This window comes from Myodes glareolus, chromosome X, assembly GCF_982192425.1.
Source record: "Myodes glareolus chromosome X, mMyoGla1.1, whole genome shotgun sequence".
NCBI lineage: Eukaryota > Metazoa > Chordata > Mammalia > Rodentia > Cricetidae > Myodes > Myodes glareolus.
The window spans coordinates 76,597,370-76,624,918 of NC_142053.1; the positions used below are offsets into that span (position 1 = coordinate 76,597,370).

The following is a 27,549-nucleotide window of genomic DNA, read 5'->3' on the forward strand; positions in this document are numbered from 1 at the left end:
TTCCAAGTTAAAAAAAAACACTTTATTGGTTTATAGTTACAGAAGTATCTAATGCCCAAGAAATGTACTTTTTATTCCTCCTTTTGGTGGTCTCTTCCTCTTCCTTAGGTAGTCTATAAGCATGTTATAAGGACTGTCACTTCCTTCTCTTGCATGCACAGCAAATGTCTATGTAAATTTTGGACCTAAAATACCAGTGAATTGTCAACCTGAGAAGCTGAGGAGTCCCGTGTATTTAAATCCTCTACAAGAATACTTAAACTAATATCTATAGCATTCAGAAAAAATAAAAGAAGCTCACATGTTACTGTCATATTTAGTCACAATGTGATGATACTTCACTCTTTCTAATGTAATTCTGTGAGTTTTGATAACTGAAAAATCTTGATATTTTGCTTGGTGACATGTAGTAATGTTTATGAATTTAAAAATGAGAGAATTTTAAAGCAGAAACCTACATTTCCTAAAATGTAACTCAGTTTTTCTAACCTTCTATTTATGGTATTTGCATGACTTACATTGAGCAGTAAGATTGACTTTGAGCTGCTGGACTTCCCATCGAGACTATGCAGATTCTTACAGTATTAGGACAAAAATATTTATCATAGAAGACTCTATGGTCAGAATCATACTAACCCACAATCTGTGGATTTTCCAAAGAGACTAAGAAAATTGTGTTAAAATGATCTTTATCTCCTGTGTTTATCTTCAGTTTGTGTCTTCAGCATTCAACTCAAACTTAGTATTGAAATAATACATATAAAAGCATAAGCAGCGGGAATAAATAATATATATCATGTATACTTAACTGTTAATTCTGAGACAAGTTAATTAACCTCTCTGATATTACATTTATGCCTTTGTATTTCCTTTTCCACATTTTTGTCACTTCTATTAGAAAGGTAAGAAGACATGTTATATTTAAAAATGTATAGGAAATTACCAGTTCAGAAAATGATAGACATCTATAAATGCTCAAGGAGTGGATTTACATGCCCTTTATTCAGTAGCAAGATTTCAGTGCAGATTGACTGATTTAATTTTTTGTGTCATTTCACCTGTGTTTTATGTCTTAGAAAGACTTGAAATTTTTAGTCCACTCAGAAATAAAATTATTCCATGGAAGACATTTACGTTTCTGTAAAGATTAATAGACATCATGCATTTCGGTACTTTTCTATTTACAAAAGACAATTTTAAATACCCACATTCAACTTATATTTGGTTGGGAACATCTGGAAAATCTTGGTCTGGTACTTGTAATTAATAAAATGCCATGAATTTTAAATTAGAAGCAGATGGATCCTATTTCCCTTTCTTCTCCCATTTTTTTTTTTAACATTGTGCCTTTATCAAGTGTGGGGCACAACCCTGTGACCACAACCCTCACACAGTAAAATTTATTTTTGCGATTTCCAATGTTCAATTAAAGAAATTGTTTGTCTGGCAATTTCTACCTTTGGAACAGGCCAAACAGCATAGGTAACGAGCAGAATAACTGAAGAATTATTTCATTTTAGCTAACCATTGATGAACCACTCTCCCTGCTCATGAGACGAGAACGGGTAACAGAGCTGCCATGGCGAGATAGCTGGTCACGAAACTCTGAAGCCATGAAATAATAAAGAATTGGGTCCAAAAGGCAGCAGAGACTTGCAAGGCACAGGCAGAAAGGATGGAAATACAGTGCACTTTTGACAATGGGACAACTGGTAATGATACTTTCTTTTACCATGGTGTAAAAAGTGAAGTTAATGTGATAAGGAGTGAAGCAGATGACAAAGACTGCAGCACACATGAAAACCATCCGCAAGGCCTTTTTCCTCTCACTAATTCCTTGGAAAGCAATCGGTGGCTGTTTCAAGGATATAGTTGTTTTCCAGGTACAATATGCGATGGTGATCACTGGAATCACAAATCCAGCCAGCTCTGCAACTGTAACCATAGTGACCATAACCACTGCGTTCATCTGTTTGTACCCAAGATCAGCAAAACAAAATTCCGTGTTATTAGCTAAGCCAGAGCTTCTCAGGATGGGAAATGGCAAACAAGCAGTCCCCACGACGACCCAGATGGCAACACTGATGCCCACGTCATACCTACGCTTCCAGTTTCTGGCTCTGAATGGCTTGAGGAGAAAGAAGCATCTCTGAAGGCTGATGCATGTCAGGAAGCAAATGCTGGCATACATGTTGAGATATTTCAGATAGAAGCAGAGCAGGCAAAGAGCCTTCTGGAATGGCCAGTGACGGTTGATATAATAGTAAATCCGGAGAGGTAAGGACAGGACATGAGCAAGATCTGCCACTGAGAGGTTGATCATGAAAATGATGGCCTTATTCTTCTTGCTGATGAAGCGCCATAGAACCCACAGGGCTGCACTGTTAGCCAGGAGACCAGGGATGAATAGGAAGATATAGGTGGTTGCATACAGAGAGTACTGAAATTCCGGTTGTGTGACATTGCAATTACTCTCAGCAGTGCTGGTACTATTGCTGCCCATCTTGAATATTTCAGTATGTTCATCAAGGTGAGCTTTGGAAATATGGCTCCTGTCCAAACAAAAATTAAAAAGCACAGTGGTTAAGTAATACTTCAGTGAATACTTAGGACTCACTTTTACACTGAGATATACATAGGGATAGCTCACATATATGTAAGTGGAGGTTCAATGAAGATTCACTACTGGTCCAACACTGCACAGTAAATCCATTAAGAAATAATGGAATGTGCCTTGATGTATTTATTATATTGTTCTTACCAAAGCAAAGACCTCGCGGCAATTAATATATTACTTACTTGGTTCTCCAGCATAGAAAATGATCTGGATGACTTGAAAAACCTGGAAATATGATGTTCTCATTATTTTATCATAACAGCTTGCTACTCTGGAGTCCTCCTGAAGTTGACCTAACTCCCTGGGTTTGTGTTTCATTCTCAATTTACATGAAACCCTGCAATACTGTATGCATTTAGATATTGAACTATAATTACTGTCTTAGTAATCATGGAAGTATAGTGCTCAGGTCTCCCTCCCTGAAGAATTCTATATCATTATACATGAAAGTCTGTATACATATATATTTTAAATGAAATGTTCCTATCCAGGCTGACAATACTCCCCGCAAGAACCGGAGACTATCTAGCAAAACCCCAATGCCTGGCATGAGAAGCCTCTTTTGAGTTGTTGGTTGGGGTTGTCCAAGAGATTCCCAAAACATAGGCTATTGTTGTTGTGCTTGCTTACCAGAGGTGGAAGGTAAGTATCTATTGTTGAAGTCACTATGCACATTGGACACCAGACCTAGAAACATGAGATGTATTTGACCTGAAATGTTTCTCCTTTAAGACCTTCTCCTTTCATGGTACCAATAGGCACCTTGCAATCTTCCAGAGGAATACAGCAACTGATAACTATACTGCCTATGAAACACAGCAACAACCAGTATGACACAACAATCCCACAGGTGCAATAGTGGCATGCACATCCTGCTGGTAACCAACAGCTCTCTAATTTGAACTTAAGGTCCACTCAATAAGAGGGAAATCATGTCTGGTACTGGAAACCTAGTCAGCTAATCCCTGGATAGTGAAGTCATGAATCTTGGAAGAGAATCTATAGCTGACATTTCACTAAACCAGCAAAATCCTTCATTACATTCTAAATGTTCATTCCACCTACAAATAAGTGTATCCCTCATCCCTCATCAAGGAAAACCACAACCAACAAAAATGTAGAGTAGTTCAGTTGGACTGGGACTGAACGAGGAGGTGATCTAACCAGATTCTCGGAATTTGGTCGGATTCTCTGAATGTGGCTGGCCCGAAGTCTTTCTGAAAAGCCATTGACTATGATACTGGGACCTGTTTCCTCTGCATATACTGGATTTTGGGGATCCAGTCTGTTTGGATACTCACCTTCCTGGACCTGGAGGGAGGGGGGAGGAACTTGAACTTCCCACAGAGCAGGAAACCCTAACTGCCCTAAGGGACGAAGAGGGAGGAGGAGAGGGAGTGGGGGGAGTGGGAGGGTGTTGGGAAGAGGGGCGGAAATGGAAACTTTTATAATTTAATAAAATTTACTTTCAAAAAAAATGTAGAGTAGTGAACCCTAATCCTAAAAGATACATCTACAGTACAATTCCTGCACCTAAGGCTCAAAGATTATTGAAAAAGAGGGGGGTGGAAAGATTGTAAGAGCCGTAGGAACAGGAAGTTTGATGTGAGATTGTATCTCTTAGAAATGCCAGAGAATCTATACCCATGAAGTCTCATCAACATGACTACCTAAACAAGAATTGAAAAAAATATACCACCAATATACCAATATGGATGGGGACAAACTCATGAGGCCTTAACCCTAGATGAAGGACTATAGGGAATTAAGGAATTCAAAGAGTGAAGGAAATAATATTCTTTGGGGAAGAGCAGTACTAATTGATTATCCAATTCCAAATTGTTAGTCCTGAAAATATATACATACAAGTATCATTATATGGACTGAGAAGGTTATATTATGTATTTAGGAGTAAACAGACACACCTAACAACAAAAAGTTCTTGAATTTGAAAGTAAGGTAGGTATGGGAGGGGTTGGAGAAAGGAAAGGTAAAAAGGGAAACAATATAATTATAATCTCAAACAATACTTTTCTTAATTTTAAAAGAATTTTATATTGGAACATCAGCAGTGGATGCATTATCCAATAGTCACAGTGAACATTACCCTAGCAACAGTAAAACAACTTAAGATTTAATTTTGTATTCATTAAAGTAATTATCATAAGAAAAAAGGAAATCAAGCAAGCATGCCCCGGGCTTGTTTCTGACATGATGTAGCTGGTTGCATTTTTATTTTAATTCTGTTGTGTGTTGAGTATATTTACTACAATGGAGTGATGTAATTTTTAGCTCTCTTTATTTGTGGAGGAATGGCTTCTGATATCATTTTTAGTCCCATTGCAATACACAGAGATGGGATAAAATAACAGAACCCCAAGTGATGATGTTTCAGACAGAAAAGAATCCAAGTACTTTCACTTCCCTCCCTCTTCTCTCATATAAATCTGTTTGGCCTACAATCTGTGATGTGTCATAAAGAGTGGTTAATCTTGTGTATGTGTGGATGACTTAGAGTTGAGAGTATTCAAAGGCAGAAGGGAAGAAGTCGTATTTCAACTATCAAATTCAGCAAAATAAGTTGTCACAGGTTTTATCTAATTTATTTGCATAAATTATTGTTTATTATTATCATTATTATAAAATATTATTAGTAGTAGTAGTACCATCATAACACAGATAGGGAGACTAATGTTCAGAAAGATTTAGTGAATTTCGAGATTTTCTTGTCAGCATTCTATTGTTGTGAAGAGACACCATTACTAAGGCAATTCTTAGAAATCATTTAATGGGAGCTCAAGAACTCTGGACCAACAACTAGGGAGCCTGCATGGGACCAACCTAGGACCTCTGCATGTGTATGCCAATTGTTTACCTTGGTCTGTTTTGGGGGCCCCCAGCAGTGGGATCAGGCTCTGTCCCTGGCACAAGAGCTGGGCTTTTGGAACCTATTCCTCATGCAGGGATGCCTTTCCCAGCCTTGATGCAGGGGAAGGACCTTGGTCCTGACTCAGTGTAATATGACATGCTTTGTTGACTCACATGGGAGGTCTGTCCCTTCCTGAATGTAGGAGTGGATGGGGCCGGGTAGACTAGGGGAGGAGGAAGGGAACAGGAAGACAGGAGGGAGGGGATACTGTGGTTGGTATGTAAAATAAATGAAAATTTTTATTTAAAAAGAGAAACAAAATGAAGTTCCCAATTTTTAAAAAAGGGGAAAAAAAAGAAATGATTTAACTAGAGAATTGGAGTCTTCTTACAGTTTTAGAGGCTTAGGAAATGATCATCATAGTGAGAAATAAACAGGCATGGAGCTGTAGAAGTAGCTGAGAGTCTTCAATCCTGATCTATAGGCAGCAGGCAGAAAGTTGGGGGAAGGGGAGAATGAGATTGGGTCTGGCCTGGGCTTTTGAATGTCAAAGATCACTCCCAGTGACACATTTCCTCCAACAAGACCACACATCCTTATTCTTCTCAAATACTTCCACTCTTTGAAACTGAGAGGTGGGGGGTTGGCCATTCTCCTTTAAACCACCACAGAGGTAACAAAGCAAATTTTGCAGGGTTGTTCCAAGTCTCAAGGTATTTTCAATTTGTTCTTTGCATCCCTGTAACTCGGTGTGACTTTAAAATGTTGCTAGCTTTTATCCACCATTTTCACAGATTCAATAGGAAATGCCCTGAGAAGTACATGTGTTAATTTCTATGGCCTCAGCTGGTGGCACTCTGGAAACTTTAGAAGGTAAGGCCTAACGTTATGATGTGGTAGTTCACCCGTGATGAGCTAGGTCTCTGTTTTCCATCTACCATAGTGAAGGGAGTAGAAGTAAATCCTTTCCAATAACCACATTGACTTCAACATCAGCATTGCTTCTTTTGTCACCTGTTACCCATGCAGAGGCTGTCAGAGGAAGCTACCAGCTAAGGAAGCAATCAGCACACATACTTTGGTAAGGAAGCGAGCAGCACACAATTTCAAGAACTCAGAAGAGCTCACGCCCAGTCGAATCGCACTTCCGCTTTTGCACTTAACAAACAGGGCTATTTGTTTTTGCTTCACTGGCGCAGCTGGCTGCACTTACTAACAGAGCACGTTCTCACCGCTCCTCTGAGTGCAAGAGAGCTCAGTTCAGCCAGAACAGAAAGCTCACGTCCCATTTGTACCTTTTCTTTTTTTTTTGGGGGGGGGGGGGGTTGTGCCTCCGAATCTGGCACATATAACTCAGAAATTCAGTCACGAATTTAGTGATTCTCATGACCTGGTTACCAAACCTTTTCTCTTCTCCAAACAGAAGAGTAAACAGGAAGAGTTTTTCCTCAATCCCTTCAGTGAAAATTAACTGTAAAATCTCCATGCTGAGAGCGATGGGGAACTTTCTGCTGTTGATCAACAGGACTATAGTACCTTGCAACAGAAACACTTAGCTTCTTCTGAAGAATTTGTGTCACTTTGAAATTTAAGAAATAAAAGCAACCTAAAAATCTACTAAGAAAAAATGTCAAGTGTTCGAATGTGTTCCCTTTTTGTTTCTGTCTTTGATACCATTCTCTATCACTGCTGCTTCTTAGCCTTTTCTGGGCCTCTCTAGCCCTGTATCTGTGGGTAGTTTTCCTTACTTACCCTGCCACCATTGCTCTCCTTTAACCTAGACATATTTTTGGTTCCTGTCTCATGAAGAGATATGAAATTCATGATTCATTCCTGAGTGTGTGCTTCCCTTTTCTGAATCTGTTGCTCCCCGTGTCTAGAATGTCCTCCCTCTACGTCTTTACACTTCTAACTACTCAAGTCTTGGTTTGCAAGTTAGAGAACCCTTCTCCATTTGATCTTTTAGGGTAATCCAACTTATCATTACATGGTCTTTGTAGCATTAACACTTGAAATGTAAAGGCTCACTTAAACATTTATGTATCACATGGTTCACTCTGTTATCAATCAACTTCATTCATATCATAAAAAGATATTTTGTTCATCACTATGTAGCTACTAAGTATTCAAATAGTTTTGTATGTGAGCTGTTCAAAGCTCCTGTCTCAATGCATTTTGCAAAAATGGAAACCTTAAGGTATCAACTAGTACACTTTCGTTACCTGCTGCTTCCTTAAAATCTCTCTGCTCATATGGATTATTAGATTTCCCAGTATGTACCTTTTATTTTACTGCTCTGGAAAGTTATAGTTTTAGAGGCTTAAAAGAAGAATAAATGAATCAATTTAGAAATCACAGGTGGTCACACATATCCTTTAGAAAAAGTCAGGCTATCTCAGATTATACACTGCCAGCAGAACTTTAAGAAAAAAAGCAGTCCTTGTAATATGCTTCTCGTGGTTTCTTATACTTTTATTTTATTGTCATTGAATATTATAAGCATATCAGAGATAAGTATATTTGCCTCGTTTCATTAGATTATTTTCTGCACTTCGACTCTGAAAGGCAGTGAAGAGACTGAATCTGCAGATCCCAAAATTCTTGACACTTAGTAAGTATAAAAGGGAAATAATATTGTGTATTTAACCCCCCACCCCCCACCATAAGCATGGACTTTTGAGGACTATGGCAGAATCCAATCCTATGAATCATGTGATGGATTTTATGCAAAACAGAGAATTTTCACAAATTTTATCCCTATAAAGCTCATGATCGGAATCTTTTAAAGAAATTATTGGAAAAACATCTCTAAAATATCTATAAAACCAGTTTGTCACATGACTCGAGGTGAAGGGCATGGCAACAAGGAATCTTTATCTCTGTGAGGTAAGTACAATCGATACTAGTAATACCTTTACCATAGTTTTACCTGATGTATTCAAGAAAAAAAATAGTGCCTTGTTCTAGGTCATAAGGCTGTTTATTCTAGAACTAGAATCAGAAATCAGGTATGTAGGCCTCTTAATGATCTGTGTATCATGTTACCCTCATTCTATGAAATTCTATGATATACAGTATCTCAGCCGAGTGAAGATGGTACTTGTGCTAAGATGTTTACACTCTCATATTGGTCTCTATAGGGACAGTTTTGGGGAGGAAAATTAAGTTTGTATCTGGAGAAAAGGTAAAGTTAAACTTAGTTTTCCTGAATTGTTGACTATTCTATTTATATTGCAGCAATCTTTCAAAACTGAAGTCTAGTTCTGTCTTTTCAACAAAGATTTCTATAATCATGCTGGTATCCATTAATTATCATTAATGAGATTCATCTGGACTTCATTTGCATTTTAATCTAGCAAGCATATATTTCTTTATGTATATATTATACATGCTAATTACTGAGGATATGGGAGTTGAATCATAAATTCTGGAGAAAAATTTAGTTGACAGAAAAGCTCAAGAAGTTTGCATCATTGGAGTGGAGAGAAGGCTCAACAGTTTAGAGCACTTGTTCTTGCAAGGATCCTGAGTTTGATTTCCATCATCAACATGGAGGCTAACAATCGTACATTACTTCCATTCCTGGAGATCTAATGTCTTCTTCTGACTTCCACATGCACAAGGCATGCATGTTATTCACAGACATGCATGTCCATAAAAATAAATATTTTAATAAAAGGAGTTTATAGTCATGTGGGATAGAACATAGAGTAATTCACCATAATAAATTTGAGACCATGCCATAAAAGTGTACCGAAGGTATTTCTGTAGAAAGAGAAAGAAATGCTGGATAGAGGAGGTGTGTAATTGAAACTTGAACAATAAAGCAGCTTCAGCTATTAGTTTTGAGGGTAAGCACGATGTAAGAGAAGAAAGGACTTGAGGAGGTTTGAGTGAGAATGAATAACATTCATAATTCCCAAGGTATAAAAACAGGATAATAGTCATTCTACCCAAGCTGGTGATTAGGATTAGACTGTGAAAGGTATAGAGTAGGAGAATCTACTTAAAGGAAAAATGATTGAGACAGGTAGTGCCATAACCTGGAAGATTTTGAAGGAATTTTAGGGCTAGATGGAATCCTTGAAATATTCTGATAAGAATTTTGATATAACTATACTTGAAGTTCACAGTGATACCTCTAGCAACATTGTGGACATTAGTTTAGAAAGATGGCCCACAGGATGTCAAGTCATTTTCATATAAGTAGATTGATCAACAGTTCACGGTTGCCAGCGATGTGTGGAAAGTTTTATATTCAGTACTAAAACCACAGAAGATCACATCATCAACAGAACCGCTCTTTCAGACTACTATGACAGTTTAGGTGATAAAGAATAAGCTCTAAACTTCGTAAGACATGAAAATTATAATTTCAAGTAAAAGTCAGAGAAGATATTGGTTAGGTCTTGAAAGTCAAAGACTATTTTATTAGAAAAAAATATAAAATTTACCTTTTTTATACTGGTACCTCCGAAATTTACACTCTATCGAGTTTCATCAATTCCTGTCTTTTTCAGGGATGTTCCTCTCCAATGTAAACACTAAACTCCACTCTAAAATGTGTCATTAGAACTTGTATAAGATAGAGCAAACATATACTCTCTGTGATTAAAAACCTTTCTTTAGAGCTTATCTCAGAGATCTATAATCTCCTCTGTCTCAAAGGCCTACTTTGATGCTCTTTTTATTTCTGGGACTGGGCACCTGTACTTTGACTTTTTTCTTCTTCAAACTGTAACTATATTTACATATTTTACCAAGAAAATGCACTTTTTGTATAGGACTATTCTGTATCTTAGGCATTTATATATTTGACAAAGGTCTAGACAAACAATAGGAACTTAAGAATATGTAGTGTTGGCATATGCTAACAAACAAGAAAGTTGACTTCTTGTGTCTGTCCCAAGATTTACTCTCCCAGTCAATAGTCATATTTCAGTCTCTGCTCCTGAGATAGATGAAATTAGATTCCAAGAAATAAGGACACCGAAAAAATTCAAAGTCCAGAATTTCAGCTTTCTATTTCCAACCAGAACCTAGTCTGCTTAAGTAGAATTTGATCATCTAACAGTATAGTTTTGTAGAAACAAGTATTGTTTCAAAATACATATTTATATCAGATTTTTTAGTCTGATTCACTAATGATGAGCTCAAGCTCCCCATCCTAACAAACTCCATTAATGTCCAGTTTTCACAAAGAGACAAATCAAGTATGCTTATATAATTATAATTTGATTTGTAATAAGATTCTTCATAAAACTAGAGAAAGATGAAACTCACCATTTCCAAACAACTTAGTGCATGGAAAAATTATTATAATATGGCATTTATATGGAATATACTCTCCTCAAGATAAAGACACTGCCATTCTAGGATCTACCTCTAGCACTTTTATGTATATGCACTAAGGATATATGGCAAATGATTTCCCTCCAGGTGTCAGAGTAGTATGCTATCAGAATTGAGGATCTTCATGAAGTTTCACTTTTGGACTCAAATCATAGTAGATTGCAGATAGAAAATCCGGAACATTTTAATTTTATTTTTGATAACTGTAGTGCTGACTTGAGCAAGACGTGTAAGATAGGGAAGACTCACAACAGTAGACAATCTTTTTAAAAATACTAGATTTATATCAAAGTGATTTGGATTCTATTAGTCAAATACCAATTCTCTATGTTGCTGCAATAAGCCCCCTTTCCTGTCTGTCACTTTCATTTTCTTTATTATTAAAATAGGACAATTGAACCCACTGGTCTTTAACTCCTTTCTAACCTTAACTTACCTTGTCTGTATGGACACTACCCCTAACACTACTCACTGTCACTACCTGGTCCTTATGCAGCCACCACCCCTATGAGTACATATACTTAGATATGTGTATTTGATTGTCAAAAATCATTACTGAATGATATATTACAAATAATTGTATCACAAGATATCATTTAACTGAAAGTTGGGGAAATTAGCACTCAAATGAGTAATCCCATTTTCCTGAAGCTTCTAAGCTCTGGAATCTGAGTACAGGAATTCAGTTTTAGGATCAACATGACAGTTTATTCCCTGAGTACCAGTTTTATGAGTCTTCACCTTCTCAGTCTTCCTTCGCTTTTTAACCTCTTAGCTTTAAGTAACCAGCACAACTAAACAAACCTGCTTATCAAAATTACTTCTATTTTCCTTGGTAGCAGGGATAGTCTGCAGCCTTGTCATCTTGGAGGAAGAGAAATTTAAAAGAGAAAGGACAAAATTACTGTCCCGCTAATAAAACTGCTATTAGTACATTCTTCTTGGTGACTGCACATACAATAGTTAGAAAGTAACAGTGCAATGAGGTAGATTGTTCTGATCAAAGATTTGGTTCCTACAATCGACAACAATCCTTCATTTTTTTATGTTTTGGGAAGAAAACAATAGCTTTAAAATCTTGATCTGGATTATAATTAAACTTTTTGGATAATTAAAATAAAATTTAGAACTCCCTACCAAAATACTGCTTTGATCATGAAAATTGCCCATAGTGTGGTTTCACAGCAAACAGTTCTGTGTTCTGTGTTAGAACCATGACACAGAGCTTCATGGGACGCCAACTCATTTATCTCAAACAGAGATAGCTACCAAGCACAATCACAAACTTCTCAAAAAAATTCATGTGGAGGTCTTTGCTTCTCTACTACTAGGATTTAGTAGCCTATACAATTTTAATCAAACAACTTTACCACTTAGGCCCTAGAAAAATCTGTGTTTGACCAAAGAAGGGACTGTATTCAACAGGAACCATTACAAAAAGCAACTGTCCTAAGCCTATGACTTGATTATCAGTATAGTTTAGACAATTGGCAACCTAAGTATATCTGCATATCACCTAGCTGTGTACCATATTTCAGTTATATAAATTTCCTAATTGATAGAAATGACAATGACTCTCTGCATCTATTTAAACAAGCAAAATAAAATTCCTCATTTGAGAATTCTGAGAATTGAGATCATCGCCTCCTAAAAAAACAGGGCAAAGCCATTATCATTGTTCTAAGGTTACTTCTGGGGTCAGCTAAGCACAGAGTCTCTCTTGAAGCATTCCCCAGAGAGCTTGATTTTGACTCACTACTGGTAGTTCCACTCCTAAGAGCAATCACTGAAAGGCAAATGTCCCACATTTGACTCTTCTATAGAGAAGGACTGAGCATAGGACAACAATTTCCCCTTAGAGAATCAAGGAATACCTCTGAATAAACTCTAAAATCATCTGATACATTGTTTTTCCAATACAAAAAATGAAAGGTCCATAGGTAGATTTAGAATTTTTCTGAAAGTCACAGTCTTCTAGAGGGGAAAAAACATGAGTTTTAAGACTCAGTTCCTAGCTGCAATTCTGCCATTAATTACCTGAGTGGTCTTAAGTGATATCATCTCACTGGCTCTCAGAAAATCCAATTGTATTGTGACGGATTTTTATCTGGATAGTCTTTTTAGATTTGAGATATGTCATTTGTCATTCTTCTTTTATCCTAGTGGAAAATACTATTTGTCTCAGTATCTAAGCAAGCTAAACTTACTGTTAGGAGTATAAACTTTAATATATATATAATTTATATGTTTATATAAATATATGTATTTCCTATGTAAATATAAAAATTATACACAACAGTAGTGCATATCCTCTTTTTTTGGCTAAGTTTGTCAAATTGTCCCAAATGAGACTAAATGAAACACTGTATTTACCTTTTGGGTCATACGCCATTCTTTGTCCACTGTACAGAAAGCCCCTTTAGCAAGTGGTGAGTTATATCACATAAAACAATACTGCTGTTGTAACAGTGGAGGTTCACAACATTAAATTTCACCTTGAACTCTGACTAGACCCAAAGGCAATCGCATTCGTTTCTCCTGTAAGAATCCCGTGATGAGAAACCAGAGACCATTTCAAAACGCTGACTTCACATCTGTTCCTGTCCTGATCTTCCTGTCTCCACCAATCCCCACAAACGGAAAAACAAAGTTACAGGTGCTGGACTAGAACTTACCCTGATTCTGAGCCGGGATAAGCACTCTTGTATCTTTGCAAGGAGATGGGAGCACAAAAGCACAACTCTGGGCAGCACGCACATATCCTGCTGATAACTGAAAAAATTAGTGTTGAAAGAGGAAGTTGTGCACACTGATGTCTCACCGCAGAAACCTTACTTGCACAGAACGAAGGTAAGTCCCTTGAGCAGATGACGCTAGTCGAGTTTGATTTCTTCTTTATTTCATTGGTGCTGAACAAACAACAAATAACATCCTTGTCTTCTTAGCTGTTACCCACCTGATTTCCTTCCACCACAACCCAGATGTTTTTCTTACAGTATTCCAGTAGGTTTTGTGTCAAGATAAGATTTCTAAGCCAAATGTGAAGAAAGTTTACCTAAGAGCTGGAAAACTGCTGCTCTTTCAATTCCAGGAGGCAAAGGCTGAGGAAACTTCAAAATACACGTCAAAAATAACAACAGGATTCTCTTTGCTTAAATTTTCCACTAAATCTAGATTATTGTCATCTCTATCCATCAGTTCACATTTGAATGTGTACTTTGTTTTGCGTATGTATTGTGCCTTTACTATACTGAGAGCAAAGTCTACTTTCAGTTTATTTCTGTGTTCCAAACCAAGCATTTTCAAGAATGCTGTTTGAATGAAAATTGAAAACTGAGGAAAAGGATGATTAAGTAAATGCTTAAAGAATGCACTTGTAAATAAATGAAAGGCACTATTGATTGCAGAGTTGGCCTCCAGAGTAATGAGTCTGATGATTCTGCATAGTGTCAACAGGATCTTCAGAAATACGCAACTAAATACCACACTTAGAACCAACACTTTCTGCTAAGTTTCAGCATAATTCTGAAAAAAAAAAAAGCTTACACAAACCTCTTCAGGCATGTAAAAGAGCCACACTAATAATCTGCAGCCTGGAGCTGCAAAGAACTTTCTGGGTAATAACCATAGTAAAGAAGAAAAACAAAAATACTTGTGGGTTAGGTCAACGTGCAGCATTTTGATTCACAGATAAGACTGATTAAAGAAGGAAATAGAAGACCATATTTTTGTAGGAGGGCAACCTGGATCTGCAACAGTTCATTTTGCAATGAACGCATCTTATAAAATCAGAACCGTTATAAACTTAGGTGGAGCGAGACCCAGCACTCAGGGATGTCCAATAAAAATTACAGGGGCATTGAGCGATGGAAAAGCAATGGTTTTAGCTTTGGAAACTAAGCCCCTGACTTGATTGATGATAGGTCCATGACTTGTGAGGACTGGCAAAGGGAGAGGGTATTCTACCCTGCCTGAACTATGCAAATGAAACAAGCCTGAGCTTGAAGTCCTCTTCTTAATTCTAATCTCATAGATTTATCTAGCTCCAATCTGTTGTTAATTTCGTTTTTTTGACTTGGCATCTCTACTGAAAAGAGAATAAGCTAACAGGCCAACACACATCTCAGTCCATTTGGCAGGTCTCTTCTTTACTATAAATTATTCAATTGGCGTCATGATACAAATCTGTCCCTTATGAGTTTGAGCACTGTGAGCCAGTTTTCAAGGGTATTATCCTTTTCTGAAAAATATAGTTCCAGACCTGTTGAACTTAGAAGCCAAAGCCTGGGCTAGAGGGAGAAAGAAACCCTTTCCTGACAAGGGACAAGCCAGATTCATTTCACAGACCACTTGGAAATGTGGCTAGCTCACCTCTGTCTCTTGTAGTCAGTAGCTTCACCTATCATTGGCTCTAACAAGAGTAGAAGAAGATCAGAAGTCAGTGACCCAATTCAGGCAAAACAATTTAATTCTGTTAAATCTGTAGGTTATCTAGAAGGAACAAAGCTACGGACAAACAAAAAGAGCTTAATAATGTAACAGTCTTTTCTATCTAAGATTCATAGTCAAGTTTTTTAGTTGCTCAGCACAGGTGGTAGCCTGCACGTCAACATCTCAGCCATAATAGTCTAAATTTAGTGTAGATGTCTCATCTTGGCCATCAATCTGGATGCTTCTTTTGTTCTTGCTTACTGTTTCATAGATTCTGCTGGGAAAGTTTACAATTTAGTGCTTCAAATGTTTTTAGGCCCTCTAAAAGTAGCATTACACGAGTGATGAGAGCCATGTTAAAAGATATTATTCATTACCATCTATTATATTTTCTACTAGAATCTACCTGAAATTAGAACTAGGAAAAGCTCATTTTTTTCTTAAGCAACCAGGGTTATTTAATTATTGTGGACATATGCAGCATGTAGTCCCTTTTTCATAGTCTACTGAAAAACATGGGGTAAATTTGAATTCTCCTGGCACTGATGGCAGAAATCTATTTATTGTGTGTCATTTTAGATTAATAATTTTTGTGACTCAAATTTAATGCCTTTGCCTAACTTTGCATGTTGTTTTACATTTACTTGTAGTTTGTAGTAGCATACTACAGTATGTATCCTTTTAAACTAACATCAATATTCCTCAACTAATAAGTAAAAAATACAATACAAGGTGAATTGTGACTTCAAATATTTTATATTAGAACCAGTAAATACAAACTATTTTTGAATAAACCATTTTAAGTTCTCTGATTTCTGTCTATATATCCATAGACTATCACAGTGAGCTATTTTATAATTAATTAACCAATAAATACTTAATAAACTATAATAATGATCAGATTTTTGAAATGCTGAGTGAAGGTGATAGGATTCAGAAGCTTAAAATATTACTTCCGTTATGCAGGAGTCAGGTTATGACAGGTTAATCATTCATAAAAATCATTAGGAAGTGTAGCATAGTATATAATTTGCATTAAATTGTGTAGAAATTAAGATTAATTGACCACAGTATGAATCTGTTTGGGAAAATATTTAAGCCCTAGGTGCTCAGGAGACTAATTTTACACTAAATTGTACATCCCAAAGAGTAGAACATGTGTTTCTGGAAGACTGCTGGGTTTTGGCATTTTCTGTGATACAGAAAACATTTTTTTAAGTTTTTAAAGTTATCAATCTGAAAACTTTAAATGTAACAAAATAAATTGGTGATTGCATGAGAAGTATTTCTTTAGATAAAGTTTTGGAATGCAGCTAAGTGGTTTTCTGTTTAACTTGAAATTTTATTTATTATTATTTTTAACTTAAAATATGAACACATAATTACCCCCCTTTTCCTTTCCTCCGTCTAACCCCTTCCATGTGACAACCCTTGCTCTTTCTTATAATCGTGGCCTCTGAACTTTGTTTCTTAAATTGTTCATATATATACATATATATTGGAAGATTTGGAGGGAGGAGAGAGAAAGAGAAAATTATGCAATTATATTATAATCTTAAAAAATAGAACTTGAAAACTGTGATCATATAAACACACTGAAATGCAAGCACAATGTATAGAATGTAAGCAAATATAGCAAAACTTCAGCATTGCAGGAGTATAACATACTTATGAGAAGGAAATGGGAAAGTAATTCTAGGAAATAAAAATTATTACCAAGTACACAAGTAAAAAGTAGACTTGCTTGTATTTGAGGGATGTTGAGTACAAAAATTTTCTGAGGTGCAGGGCATGTTGGGAAACAGGGTATAATAAGATATTTTTGGCACATACATACAAATACTTAGAACATGAAAGTAATTAAGACCTAGGAAGCTATGAGATACGTTTTAAGCAGAACTAAGGCAGGGGAATGAAAATTATTTTGAATACTTTTGTATACTGTCAACATTGAATCCTTTCTATGGAGGAGGAACTGATACTGTCTCCTATCTTATCCATTTGTGAATTGAAACACAGAAGAGTAACTTCTTAAGTAAATTTTTAAGATGGGGCAAGCAATAGGGGAGACAAGATTCTGACCCAACGATATTTGCCTATATGACCCCCTAAAAGATCACTTAGAAGGCAAAACTGGATGATGAAAGCTATTTTGGAGAATATATTAGTAACTTAAGTGTGAGGTAATAAGAATGTGGATTAGGGAAACAACTAGGGATAAATGAAGATGGTAGACTAATTTGAAAAGAATTATATCTCTCTAAAGTGCTCTTAAAACTGTAATCAGTAAAATGAAAGAGGAAATGAACCTTCATGAATAGGAATAAATCAATCTTTGAAGAGAGCCAACTTTTGCATATTTTCCATTAAAAGTTTTTGAATTGTACCTTGAAGTGTCTTCTTTCAGGAAGAAAACATAATTTATAGCTGGAAAAGAGATTTATTTTTCTAAATACCAGAAGACATTTATCTTCTGGTATTTATTGTTTGGAAGACATTTATCAGTCCAGAGTCACTTCTTGGTGTCCCCTATGAAAAACTTCCTGTCATAAGAAGTGAAGTGATTTCACTGGATATGGAATCTAAAGAAACCTATTTCATTAAGATAAACAACTGACCATTTTGGTATATTGTTGTAAATCACCCGGAATAGTGAAATTTCACTAGATTCTCGAAGATCTCTTTGGTTTCCAATCATCCAATGTCATGGAAAATGACTAAAATGTCAAGAGGCAAGGAAAATAACACCATATTTTGTCCTGTTTTCTTATTTTATAGAAAAGCATGTATTTGGCAATGAAACTGATAGTTGGAAAGGCATGCAACAAACAAAGACTGTATTTGTGCATCATCTTCCACTATGAACAGTGTGGTTTAGTTTTCTTTTAGAGGTTTCAATGATTTTCCTCTTTGTTCCTACTGTTGTAAAGGATTATTATTTTACATGCAAAGACAGATAGCATGCTTTGCCTTATTTGTGACATCTAGATTATTAAAATGCTTTGTTATTTTCAAAGAACAAATGACATGCATAAAAATGTGAAATCCAATATTTTGGACTATTAATATATGGTATTAGGATAATAAAAAACTTAAATAACCTGAGTGGATCTTTAATACTAAAAGAAGGAGTTATAAAAATAGCATGAACATCACAAGGGTATGGATTCAAAGTGTTCAGAATTTCAGTTACCCACAAGTAGCAGAAGATTCCTCACATCAGCATTGTTTGATGTATTGATGTCAGTAACCTTTTTGAATTTACATTATTTCACACTCTTAAAAAACACTTAGGATCCAAGGCCGGGTATGGTGGCACCAATAATTTCCTGGAGATAAATGCACTTTATTAATGTGACATTAAGAGAACCATCCAAAGAACAAGATACATTAATAAAGTTTTTTAAAATGCAATAGGAAAGGCTGTGTGGTAACTTTTTAGAATTCATATCATAATTACTCTATAAAAATATTATTTTTCAAAATTCAACAAATAGTAGGCTTTATAGAATACATTAAAGTTCAAAGTAGATAAATAACATTATTTTATATAGTAATTTCAGTAAGTATCCTAAAATACCAGAAAAATATTTCTTTAAAATCCATTGGTGTAACTGTTCTTTGAATGATTCTCTAGTGACATATTAATAACATGAATTAGTCTCCAGAAGATTATTGGCTAAGGAAGTGGATAAATCATGTCCTCCAAAAGTTTATCTGCCAGGGAATGAATTCTCTTTCCCATGAGGCAGTATGTGTGTGAGGTGGAGCTTAATGTAAGGTGTTTCTTTCATGAAGGCAGAGCCCTCGTTATTGGGCAAATGCCAGATTAATTAAATAATTTATAGCCTCCCTTTTTTCTCTTCCATGCATCATGTTTTTTTTTTCTTTTTCCCACAAGTTGAAGCAGCACATAGCTGTCACTGGAAGTTGAACAGATGTTCTTGAATTTTCAAGTCTATCAGAGTTTATTTCTTTTACTTATAAATTGCCAGCCTCGTATATTTTGTTATGCCAAGAGAAGGCAGATTAAGAAACTGATTTAGAAAGGCTCTGCTAGATGATGAGGACTAAGGAAGAATCTCTCTAGATCTTCTTGTGGCCCCTTTCAGCTTTTCCAAGCTTCCACATGAGGCTTGGATTCCGGTAGGGGACCTTCATCCTCCTTCCTTTCCTCCATTCCTGTCTCTCCAGACCACTACCTGCAGTAAGATGTGGGCTTCCTTCCAGCCCACATCTATGCCCTAGAGACTCCATGATACATTCAAAGGCAGGTCTATTAGAATTAACATCAGAAATTTCTCTGGAGACTCTGAAATCCAGATAGGTGTTCTTCTACCCCAGCTCTAAGAGATGACAGCTGCCAGCCGAAACTACTATGACTAGCAAAACCGTCAATCACAATTGATGAAGAAAGAAAAAATAAAAATATTTCATGGTAAAAATAAATTTAAACAATTTCTATTCACCAATTAAGCTCTATAGAAGACACTAGTTAGAAGTAAATTTTCGGTCTTGAAGTGAGGGCTAACTAATTCCAAAACAGTTATTCAAAAGTAGGAAAAAACACAGTATAGCAAAATAATGGGAATTAATAAATGCAACTCATTATTAGCCCTCAATATTAATGATCTCAATTCCGCAACAAAAATATATAGGCTACCAAATTGGACTAGAAAACAAATCCATCTTTTTGCTGCATCCAAGAAGTACAGATCATCATCTAAAGGGTTCACAAATGAAAAAGGGATTCCAAATAAATGAAATCAAGAAGCAAGCAAGTGTAGATAGTTTGATATCTGATAAAAAAATAAACAACCTCAAACCAAAACTAATCAAAAGAAATAGGGAAGGACACTATATATATATTCATTAATGAAAGAATCATTAAGAGGACAGTACAAATTGAAACATTTATGTACCAAACACAAGGGCATCCAAGTTAAAAGCAAAATAAAATTACAAAAATCTACCCACTACTACAGCTAAAAAATCATATTTTGACACTATCACAGTGACTGAGGGAGACTTCGATACTCCACACTCACCAATAGACAGACTTCCCAGACAAAGAAATAAATAGAAAAATTCTGGAGTCAAATAACATCATAAAGCTAATGTATCTAACAAGCATCTTCAGATATACTAAAAATGTACTTTTTTTTCTCAGCAGTCCATGGAATTTTTTCTAAAAATGACCTTGTATCAGGACACAATGATAGTATTAACAGATAGTTTTAAAAATTGAAAAAAATCCTACATCTTATTTGACCACCTTAAATTAAAGTTGGCTATCAAAAACAATAAAAATGGCAGAAAGCTCACAAACTCATGGAAGCTAAACTGCTTAATACTGAATGTAAAATACGTTGAGACGAAAATCAAGGAGGAAGTTAAAAAGACTTTATAATCAAATAGAAATAAATATAAATCACAGCATATTAAAATCTATGAGACACCTTGAAAGAGGGAGCCATTGTGGAGTTAGCAAGAAACCAAGCACTAGGGAAACTCCCAGGAAATCACAGACCTAAGCAATAGTGGAGAGGGTACCTAAATTGCCCTTCCCCTGTAATCAGATTATCCAGTAGCTGATGGAAGCAGATGCAGAGATTCACAGCTAAACATTGGGCCAAACTCCTGGAGTCCAGTCAGAGAGAGGGAGAAAGGACGTTATGAGTAAAGACGCCAAGACCATGATGGGGATACCCACAGAAACAGCTGACTCAAGCTAGTGGAAGCTCACTGACTCAGACTGAAAGCCAAGGAACCAGCTTAAGGAACTAGACTCTCTGAATGAGAGGGACAATTATGTGGCACGGGCAGTTGGTAGAATCACCAACTGTGGAACCAGTATTTATCCCTAGTGTATGAACTGGCTCTTTGGAGCCCATTCCTTAAGGAGGGATATCTTGCTCAGCCTAGATACAGAGGGAGGGCCTTGATCCTGCCTCAGGCAATGTAACAAACTTTGTTGACTCCCCTGGGAGGCCTCACCTTCTCTGGGGAGTGTATGGAGGGTGGGGGGGGGAGGAAGCTGGGAGGAGTGGGAGAACAGGAGGGAGAAGGAACTGGGTTTGGTACATAAGATTGTTTTAAAAATAAAAAAAAAATGATGAGACACAATGATGACAGTTCTAAAAGGCAATTTCAAAGCACTAAGTGCCTCCACAACTTGGAAAGAACTCACATTAGTAACTTATTGACATACCTGAAATCTCTAGAAAAACAAGAAATAATACCCTAAATGACAACAAGAAATAATAAACTCAGGGCAGAAATCAATGAAATAAAAATGCAGGCAACAAGAAAACACTATGGAAAGGGACAAGAATCCAATTCTTACAAAGCTTGCATTATATAATCATAGTAGTTCAATAAGAAAAAAACATAACAAATGTGAAGAAGTAATAAATATGGAACTCAGAGGGGGAAACAGAGCAAATAAAGGAATCCTAGAGAGTGGCTTGGATAACCAGAGAGCTTGATTAGACACTTAGAATATATCCAAAGGTCCAAGGATAATAATTTCTAAATAAACATGAATATATGAAAGTAATATCACACTAAAGACACATCAGTAAAGAAAAATTTCAAAAACATCAAATGAAAATTTTAGAACTGTAAGTACAAATTGGAAAAAAACCTCACTGTAAACCCAAATGATATTTAAAACATCAAGTAATCAGTATAATTTAAGATAGAATGACTGCGGTTACCAATCTAGTCTTCCAAGAGATGAGCCCCTTAAGTAACCAGCTCTCAGTTCATGAGCAACACTAATTGAACTGAGCAGGATGTATTTGTGTCTTTAGGCACTCATGCATGTGTGTGTTTGTGTATGTGTGTGTATTATGTGTTTGTATAAAACAGTATTTTAAAGGAAGAAAGAGGAAATATGATGGAAGAATTCGAGAGGTATAAAGAAAAGGGGAAATGAAATTATATTTTAATTGTTAAAATGAATGAATCCCACAATTAATGAAATTAACAACAGCAAAAAAAGAATTAAAGAATGAAGAAAACAGAAATATTATGCAAATCAATGAGAATTTCAGAAGGGAAGAAAAAAGCGAAAAACATTCAAATGAATATTTGAAGAAATAATGGTAGAGGACATTAGTCTGGTGAAAAAAAATAAATGGCTGAAAGTATAAATGCAAGAAGCTATATAAGGATAAATTCACATAGACAAAGGTTCACTGCTATAGTAATATGATCATATTAGTGGGGTGTTTTGGTTTGTTTTGTTTTTGAGACAGGGTTTATCTGTAGCTTTGGAGCCTGTCCTGGAACTAGCTCTTGTGGACAGGCTGGCCTTGAACTCACAGAGATCTGCCTGCCTCTGCCTCCCAAGTGCTGGGATTAAAGGTGTGTGCCACCACAGCCCATATTAGTTTTAAAGGTATTTTTGAGTAAACTATAGACGCAGATGCAGTTGTGAGCAATAGTATCTTATGTCAGTTATAATTGCTATAATCAAAACAAACAAACTATGGTAAGTACCATTGAAGATGCATTAAAAAAAGAACTTTCATATATTGTTGGGAAATGTAAAAAAGTACATTACAGACAAAGTATGGGAGTTCATAAAAAAACTAAAAATAGATTGTAATATGGTCTGGTTATCCCACTTCTGTACAAAAATTCAAAGTAACTGAAATAAACACACAAAAGTGTTACTTGTATACCCCATGTTTATTGCAAGACTTCTAAGATGTAAGATATAGAATGAGTTTGGCAAATCAAAACACATGAGTAAAGAAAATATGTTGGTTGGACAGATGTGTCTGTACACATGACATAAGCGCAAGAATCTGAGTTTGGATCTCCAGCACCCATGTAACAACAAGAACAATGAAATGCTTGAGCTTTTTGACACATGCCTTTAACCCTAGCATTGGAGAGGTACAGACAAAATGATAGTTGGAGCTTGATGGCCAGCTAGTCTTGTTCAATTGGTGAGTTCCAGGTTAGTGAGAATGAGACATTGAGTCTCAAAACAGAAGATGAAAGTGACTGAGAAGAGATCTATCTAATGTTTACCTCTGGCCTTCACATGCAGGCATACTACATTATGATTAGCAGACTTTGGGGAGAGTGTTGGGTGGGATAGATAAATGAAGGTTGTATTTAACTAATTCATGCTGCATGCGTGTGCTAAAAGGTCACATTGAATCTCATTAATATAAGTAACGAATGTTGATAAAAATATTAAAAATTATAATTGTTAACAGAACATCAAATATACAGCCCATTCAACTTAACAAATGCAGTGGCCCACATTCTGAGGATGCAACACCTCAGTTAATGAACTAGTTGCTGTCTTGGTAATTGAGTCAACTGATATTTTGGTCAAGTTGAGCAATTGTACCTCCCCGGGAAAGTTATGCATTGTTTCAACTCGCAGGTAAGCAAAGCATTATCTGTGTGGAACCACCATACCATCAGTGACAAACATTTGTTGTGCTTTGTTTCACTGGATGGAATAGGCTCCAGAGGCTGAGTGACTGGGTGCTCTACTTCATCATAGAATAAGGTCATCCCTGTGTTGTTGACTTGTCCTCTAGCACCCAATCAGAAAGTGCACTCTATTATTCTTAGGTACCTGCTGTCACTCTACCTAACTTCAAAGAGCCTGGCCTACCAATTTTGTCAGAGTATTCTGTGTCTAAGTTACTACTATGTGGTGGCTCACCTTCAGGAGCCTGAGTTGCCACTCTGTACTATTTGTTCCAAATGACAACTCTAGAGGAAACCATCTAGCCCAGTGGTATATCAGGGCTGTGTTCAAAAGCCAGACACAGCTACATCTTTACCTCCTAGACTCAAGCTGCTAGGGTATATCTCAGAATCAAAGACCTTGGCTTTGTGGGTTTTATACATCCAGGTGTGTTTTAGAGAGTAAACACACAGATCAAGATCCAGGTGTTGTAGTAGTTCTTAAAACCTCTACGATCAGAATCTGTGCTCATAACCACTATGAGCACTGTACCTTACAATACTGTGCACCTGTGACTCTCTTCCTGTCATCTCAGACACAACACCAGAAATGAAACCCCTATTTAAATCTCCCCACTGTGCAGAATATAAGTATCCAAAAGACCACTAACACTGAGCAATAATAGTCTGGTCATTTTAAATACACAATTAAACACAATTGAATAAGTTACACAGAAGGACTATACCTCTGTACCCACTCAAAGTAGGGACAACTATTCCATGCCCAATGGGCTCCCTGACTTTCATGTACATACATATAAAGGCAATCCCCCAAAAAAGTCCTTCAGAAATGTTTAAGTGACTGGCCTGAAAAATTTATGGACAAAATGGGAGGATACAAGAAAGTCAGAAAAGCAAGGAATTATGACACCATAAAAAACAATAGCTCTGCAGTTGAACTGAAATTAATGGAAATTTAGACAGTGCCTGAAGGGGAATATAAAATAGTGGTTTGGGCTAGATAAATTAAAGTACAGATAGATAATTGAATAGAATCAGGAAAATAAATAATATGAACTATTACTATATATATGGTGATACATATTAACTTGTATTCGGAATGAAGGAAAGTCATATTATACCTTACCAAAAAGTTAAAAGCAAATTGATTGAATTCACTAATAAATCTGGCTCTCAAAAGCTGCATAAGTGGGTTCTTCAGTAAAAAACAAAAATATGCTCATTATTGACATGATAATATATGAAATTATAAATGTCAGCAATAAATAAAAACATACTTAAATTCAGAGCAGTCCAATGTGATAACAGTAGTTTGTTAATCGCTTATATTTCTAGTGTGAAGGTTAAGAAAAGAAGCAGTCATGCATAACTAAATTAACAATAAATTGCTGAAAAATTCATAATATAAAAATATGTAAATTGCCACAGCAGAACTTATAAATTGTAGAATGGAGGATAAAGGTTATAACTTTTATATATGATACATTACATTGTCATTAACTTAAAATAGTATCATTATCAGATATTTTATAACGCACAATAGTAACAAAAAGCCATAATAGATGAAAAATGGTACAGTGAATCAAAATACAGAGCTAGCAGAACTTGCCAGGAAGGCAAAAACAAAGTCTGAAAACAAGTAACAAAATGACAGGCAGAAAACAAATAGCAAAATGACAGTAGTAAGGTCCATAGTGGACTTCCTGTATATTGATTTTATTATGTTGAGATATATCCCCTGTGTCCCTAGATTCCAAGTCCAGCACTTTCATGATGAAGGGTCTTTGGGTTTTTAAAAGGCCTTTCTTTGTATCCAATGAAGTGATTGTATACTTTCTGTTCTTGAGTCTTTATGTGGTAGATTTCATTTGTTGGTTTCTGTATGTTGAATCATACCTTTATGTCTTTGATGAACCCTCCTTGATCCAGACCAAATGACAACATGGAGAGGAAAGGTGAGGATGAAGGTTCACCCCTATCGTAGGAGCTAGAGAGTCTTGAAAAGGGAGAGTCAGTTTTGTTTTGTGATATGTCTCCTGGTAGGTTGACCATGCTTCAATGGAAAGCCACACATCCAATAATAAGTGAACAAGAAAAAAAAATGGTCTTTGTAGGAATTTTTAAAAAGACAAGAGGATGAAAAATGAATGAGTAGGGAAAGAACTGGATCTTGGAGGAATTGTGGTAGGGAAATAAATATGATTAAAATACTTTGTACAAAATTCCCAAAGAACTAACAAAAATAGAATTATACCTTTAGGGCAGCAATTATTGAACTGCATGATCCAACTAAAAAATTGACTTAGATGCGTATCAATAAAGCACAAAAACATTCATAATAGCATTACCCCAAATCAAATAAATTCTGTTTCAATAAATGTTTCTATCTTGATGAGAAAAATTATTTTAAGGCCCAGTATATAAAGAAGAAAGAAATTTTGAAGCATATAAATATTTAAGATGAGTAATGCATGAGAAGGTAAAAAGACATAGAAATACAATAATAGAAAACAATTTCAGTACTCTACTTTCAATAATATTTTTACAGAAAATACTAGACTTGAATTGTATTTAAGATAAAATGAACATAACAACATGAAGAATATTTATCCAATAACAACAAAATACACATTGCTCTCTACTAGACCTGAAAAATTCTCCAAGATGTTGTGTCACAGAATAAATATTATCAACTCCCAAGGGACTGTAATCATATCTTATATTATACATAACACAAATAATATAAAAAATAGACCTTACTAACAAGAAGAATTTTATAAAATTTGAAAATCCATAGACTTTATCCAACATTCTCTTGAACAGCCACAGAATTAAAGAAGAAATCAACTGAGAAATTTAAAATATTGACGGTTGATATTTATACCCATATCTTAGAGCTGCTCTCAATTTTGTTCAGGAAGCCACTTTTTTCCGGTGGATAATGGTTAATATAGAGACTCATAATAGGTCAAAATACCAAACATAAATAACTCTGAGTGCTGAGCTGTGAATGGATCATCTACAGCAACCTCCCACTCTCCACAGCTCAGGAAACGTTGCAGAAGAAGCAGAAAGAATGTAAAGGCAATAGATGAGTAAGGGAGCTGTGAAATGCATACTTCTGGAAATGGCATGGCTTCTGAATGGATAAAATCAGAGTAAATATGATAATTCGCACAATATCTATAGAAGATCAAACCAGTCAAGTTTCCCGTTTTGATGGAAGGAGCCCCTTCAGACCCACCCATACCCCAGGGAAATGTTTGAAGGTGATGAATCCCAAAAGGGGGAGAGTAACTTTCTTTGAGGGATGTAATCATTAGTACATTGCTCATGTCCTAGTAAATGACCCACACCCATGTACATACAGCACTAACTGAGCTACGGGACTGTTAATACTTCTCTCAGGGAATCCTTTTTAAGAGAGGGAGTAAGAATTGTAGGAGCCAGAGGGGTCAAGTGTAGCTTGAGGGGCCTGCTTGTTGGGGTTTCTGTCCTGCCCAGTACCCAACAAGCCAGCAAGTCCCAAGGAAAATCACACACAGGACTCCATAAGGTTATAAACTGATTGGCCCATTAGGTCAGGCTTCTTGTTAACTCTTATAACATATATTACCCCATTATCCTTATCTATGTTAGCCACATGGGCTCAGTACCTTTCTCAGTGTGACAGCTTACATGTTGCCTCTTCGATGGTCTGTGCAGGAATGGCAGAGGGAGTTTCCTCCTCCCTAGCTTTATCCTATTCTCATTGCCCCACCTCTACTTCCTGTCTGGTTGACCCGCCTATACTTCCTGCCTGGCCAATCAGTGTTTT

At 36.1% G+C, this 27,549-nt stretch overlaps 1 protein-coding gene across 3 annotated transcripts; it reads right to left on the reverse strand.

The window, feature by feature from the left end:
- Positions 1-27,411, reverse strand: P2ry10 (P2Y receptor family member 10). 3 transcript variants are annotated; one of them, XM_048417923.3, is made up of 3 exons: positions 13,514-13,649; positions 9,941-10,042; positions 1-2,552 (listed from the first exon to the last, which is right to left on the reverse strand). In XM_048417923.3, the coding sequence occupies exon 3, from the start codon at positions 2,501-2,503 to the stop codon at positions 1,517-1,519; it is 987 nt and encodes a 328-aa protein (XP_048273880.1). In that variant the 5' UTR covers positions 2,504-2,552; positions 9,941-10,042; positions 13,514-13,649; the 3' UTR covers positions 1-1,516. The 3 variants fall into 3 exon arrangements, with proteins under 3 accessions (XP_048273880.1, XP_048273881.1, XP_048273882.1); XM_048417924.3 differs by lacking the exons at positions 9,941-10,042; positions 13,514-13,649 and adding an exon at positions 27,389-27,411; XM_048417925.3 differs by lacking the exon at positions 9,941-10,042 and having other exon boundaries at positions 13,514-13,693.
- Between the last annotated feature and the right edge of the window lie 138 nt (positions 27,412-27,549).

Bases quoted from the DNA above. Each gene is read 5' to 3' on its own strand.
- P2ry10 (XM_048417924.3), bottom strand. From the start codon at position 2,503: ATGGGCAGCAATAGTACCAGCACTGCTGAGAGTAATTGCAATGTCACA.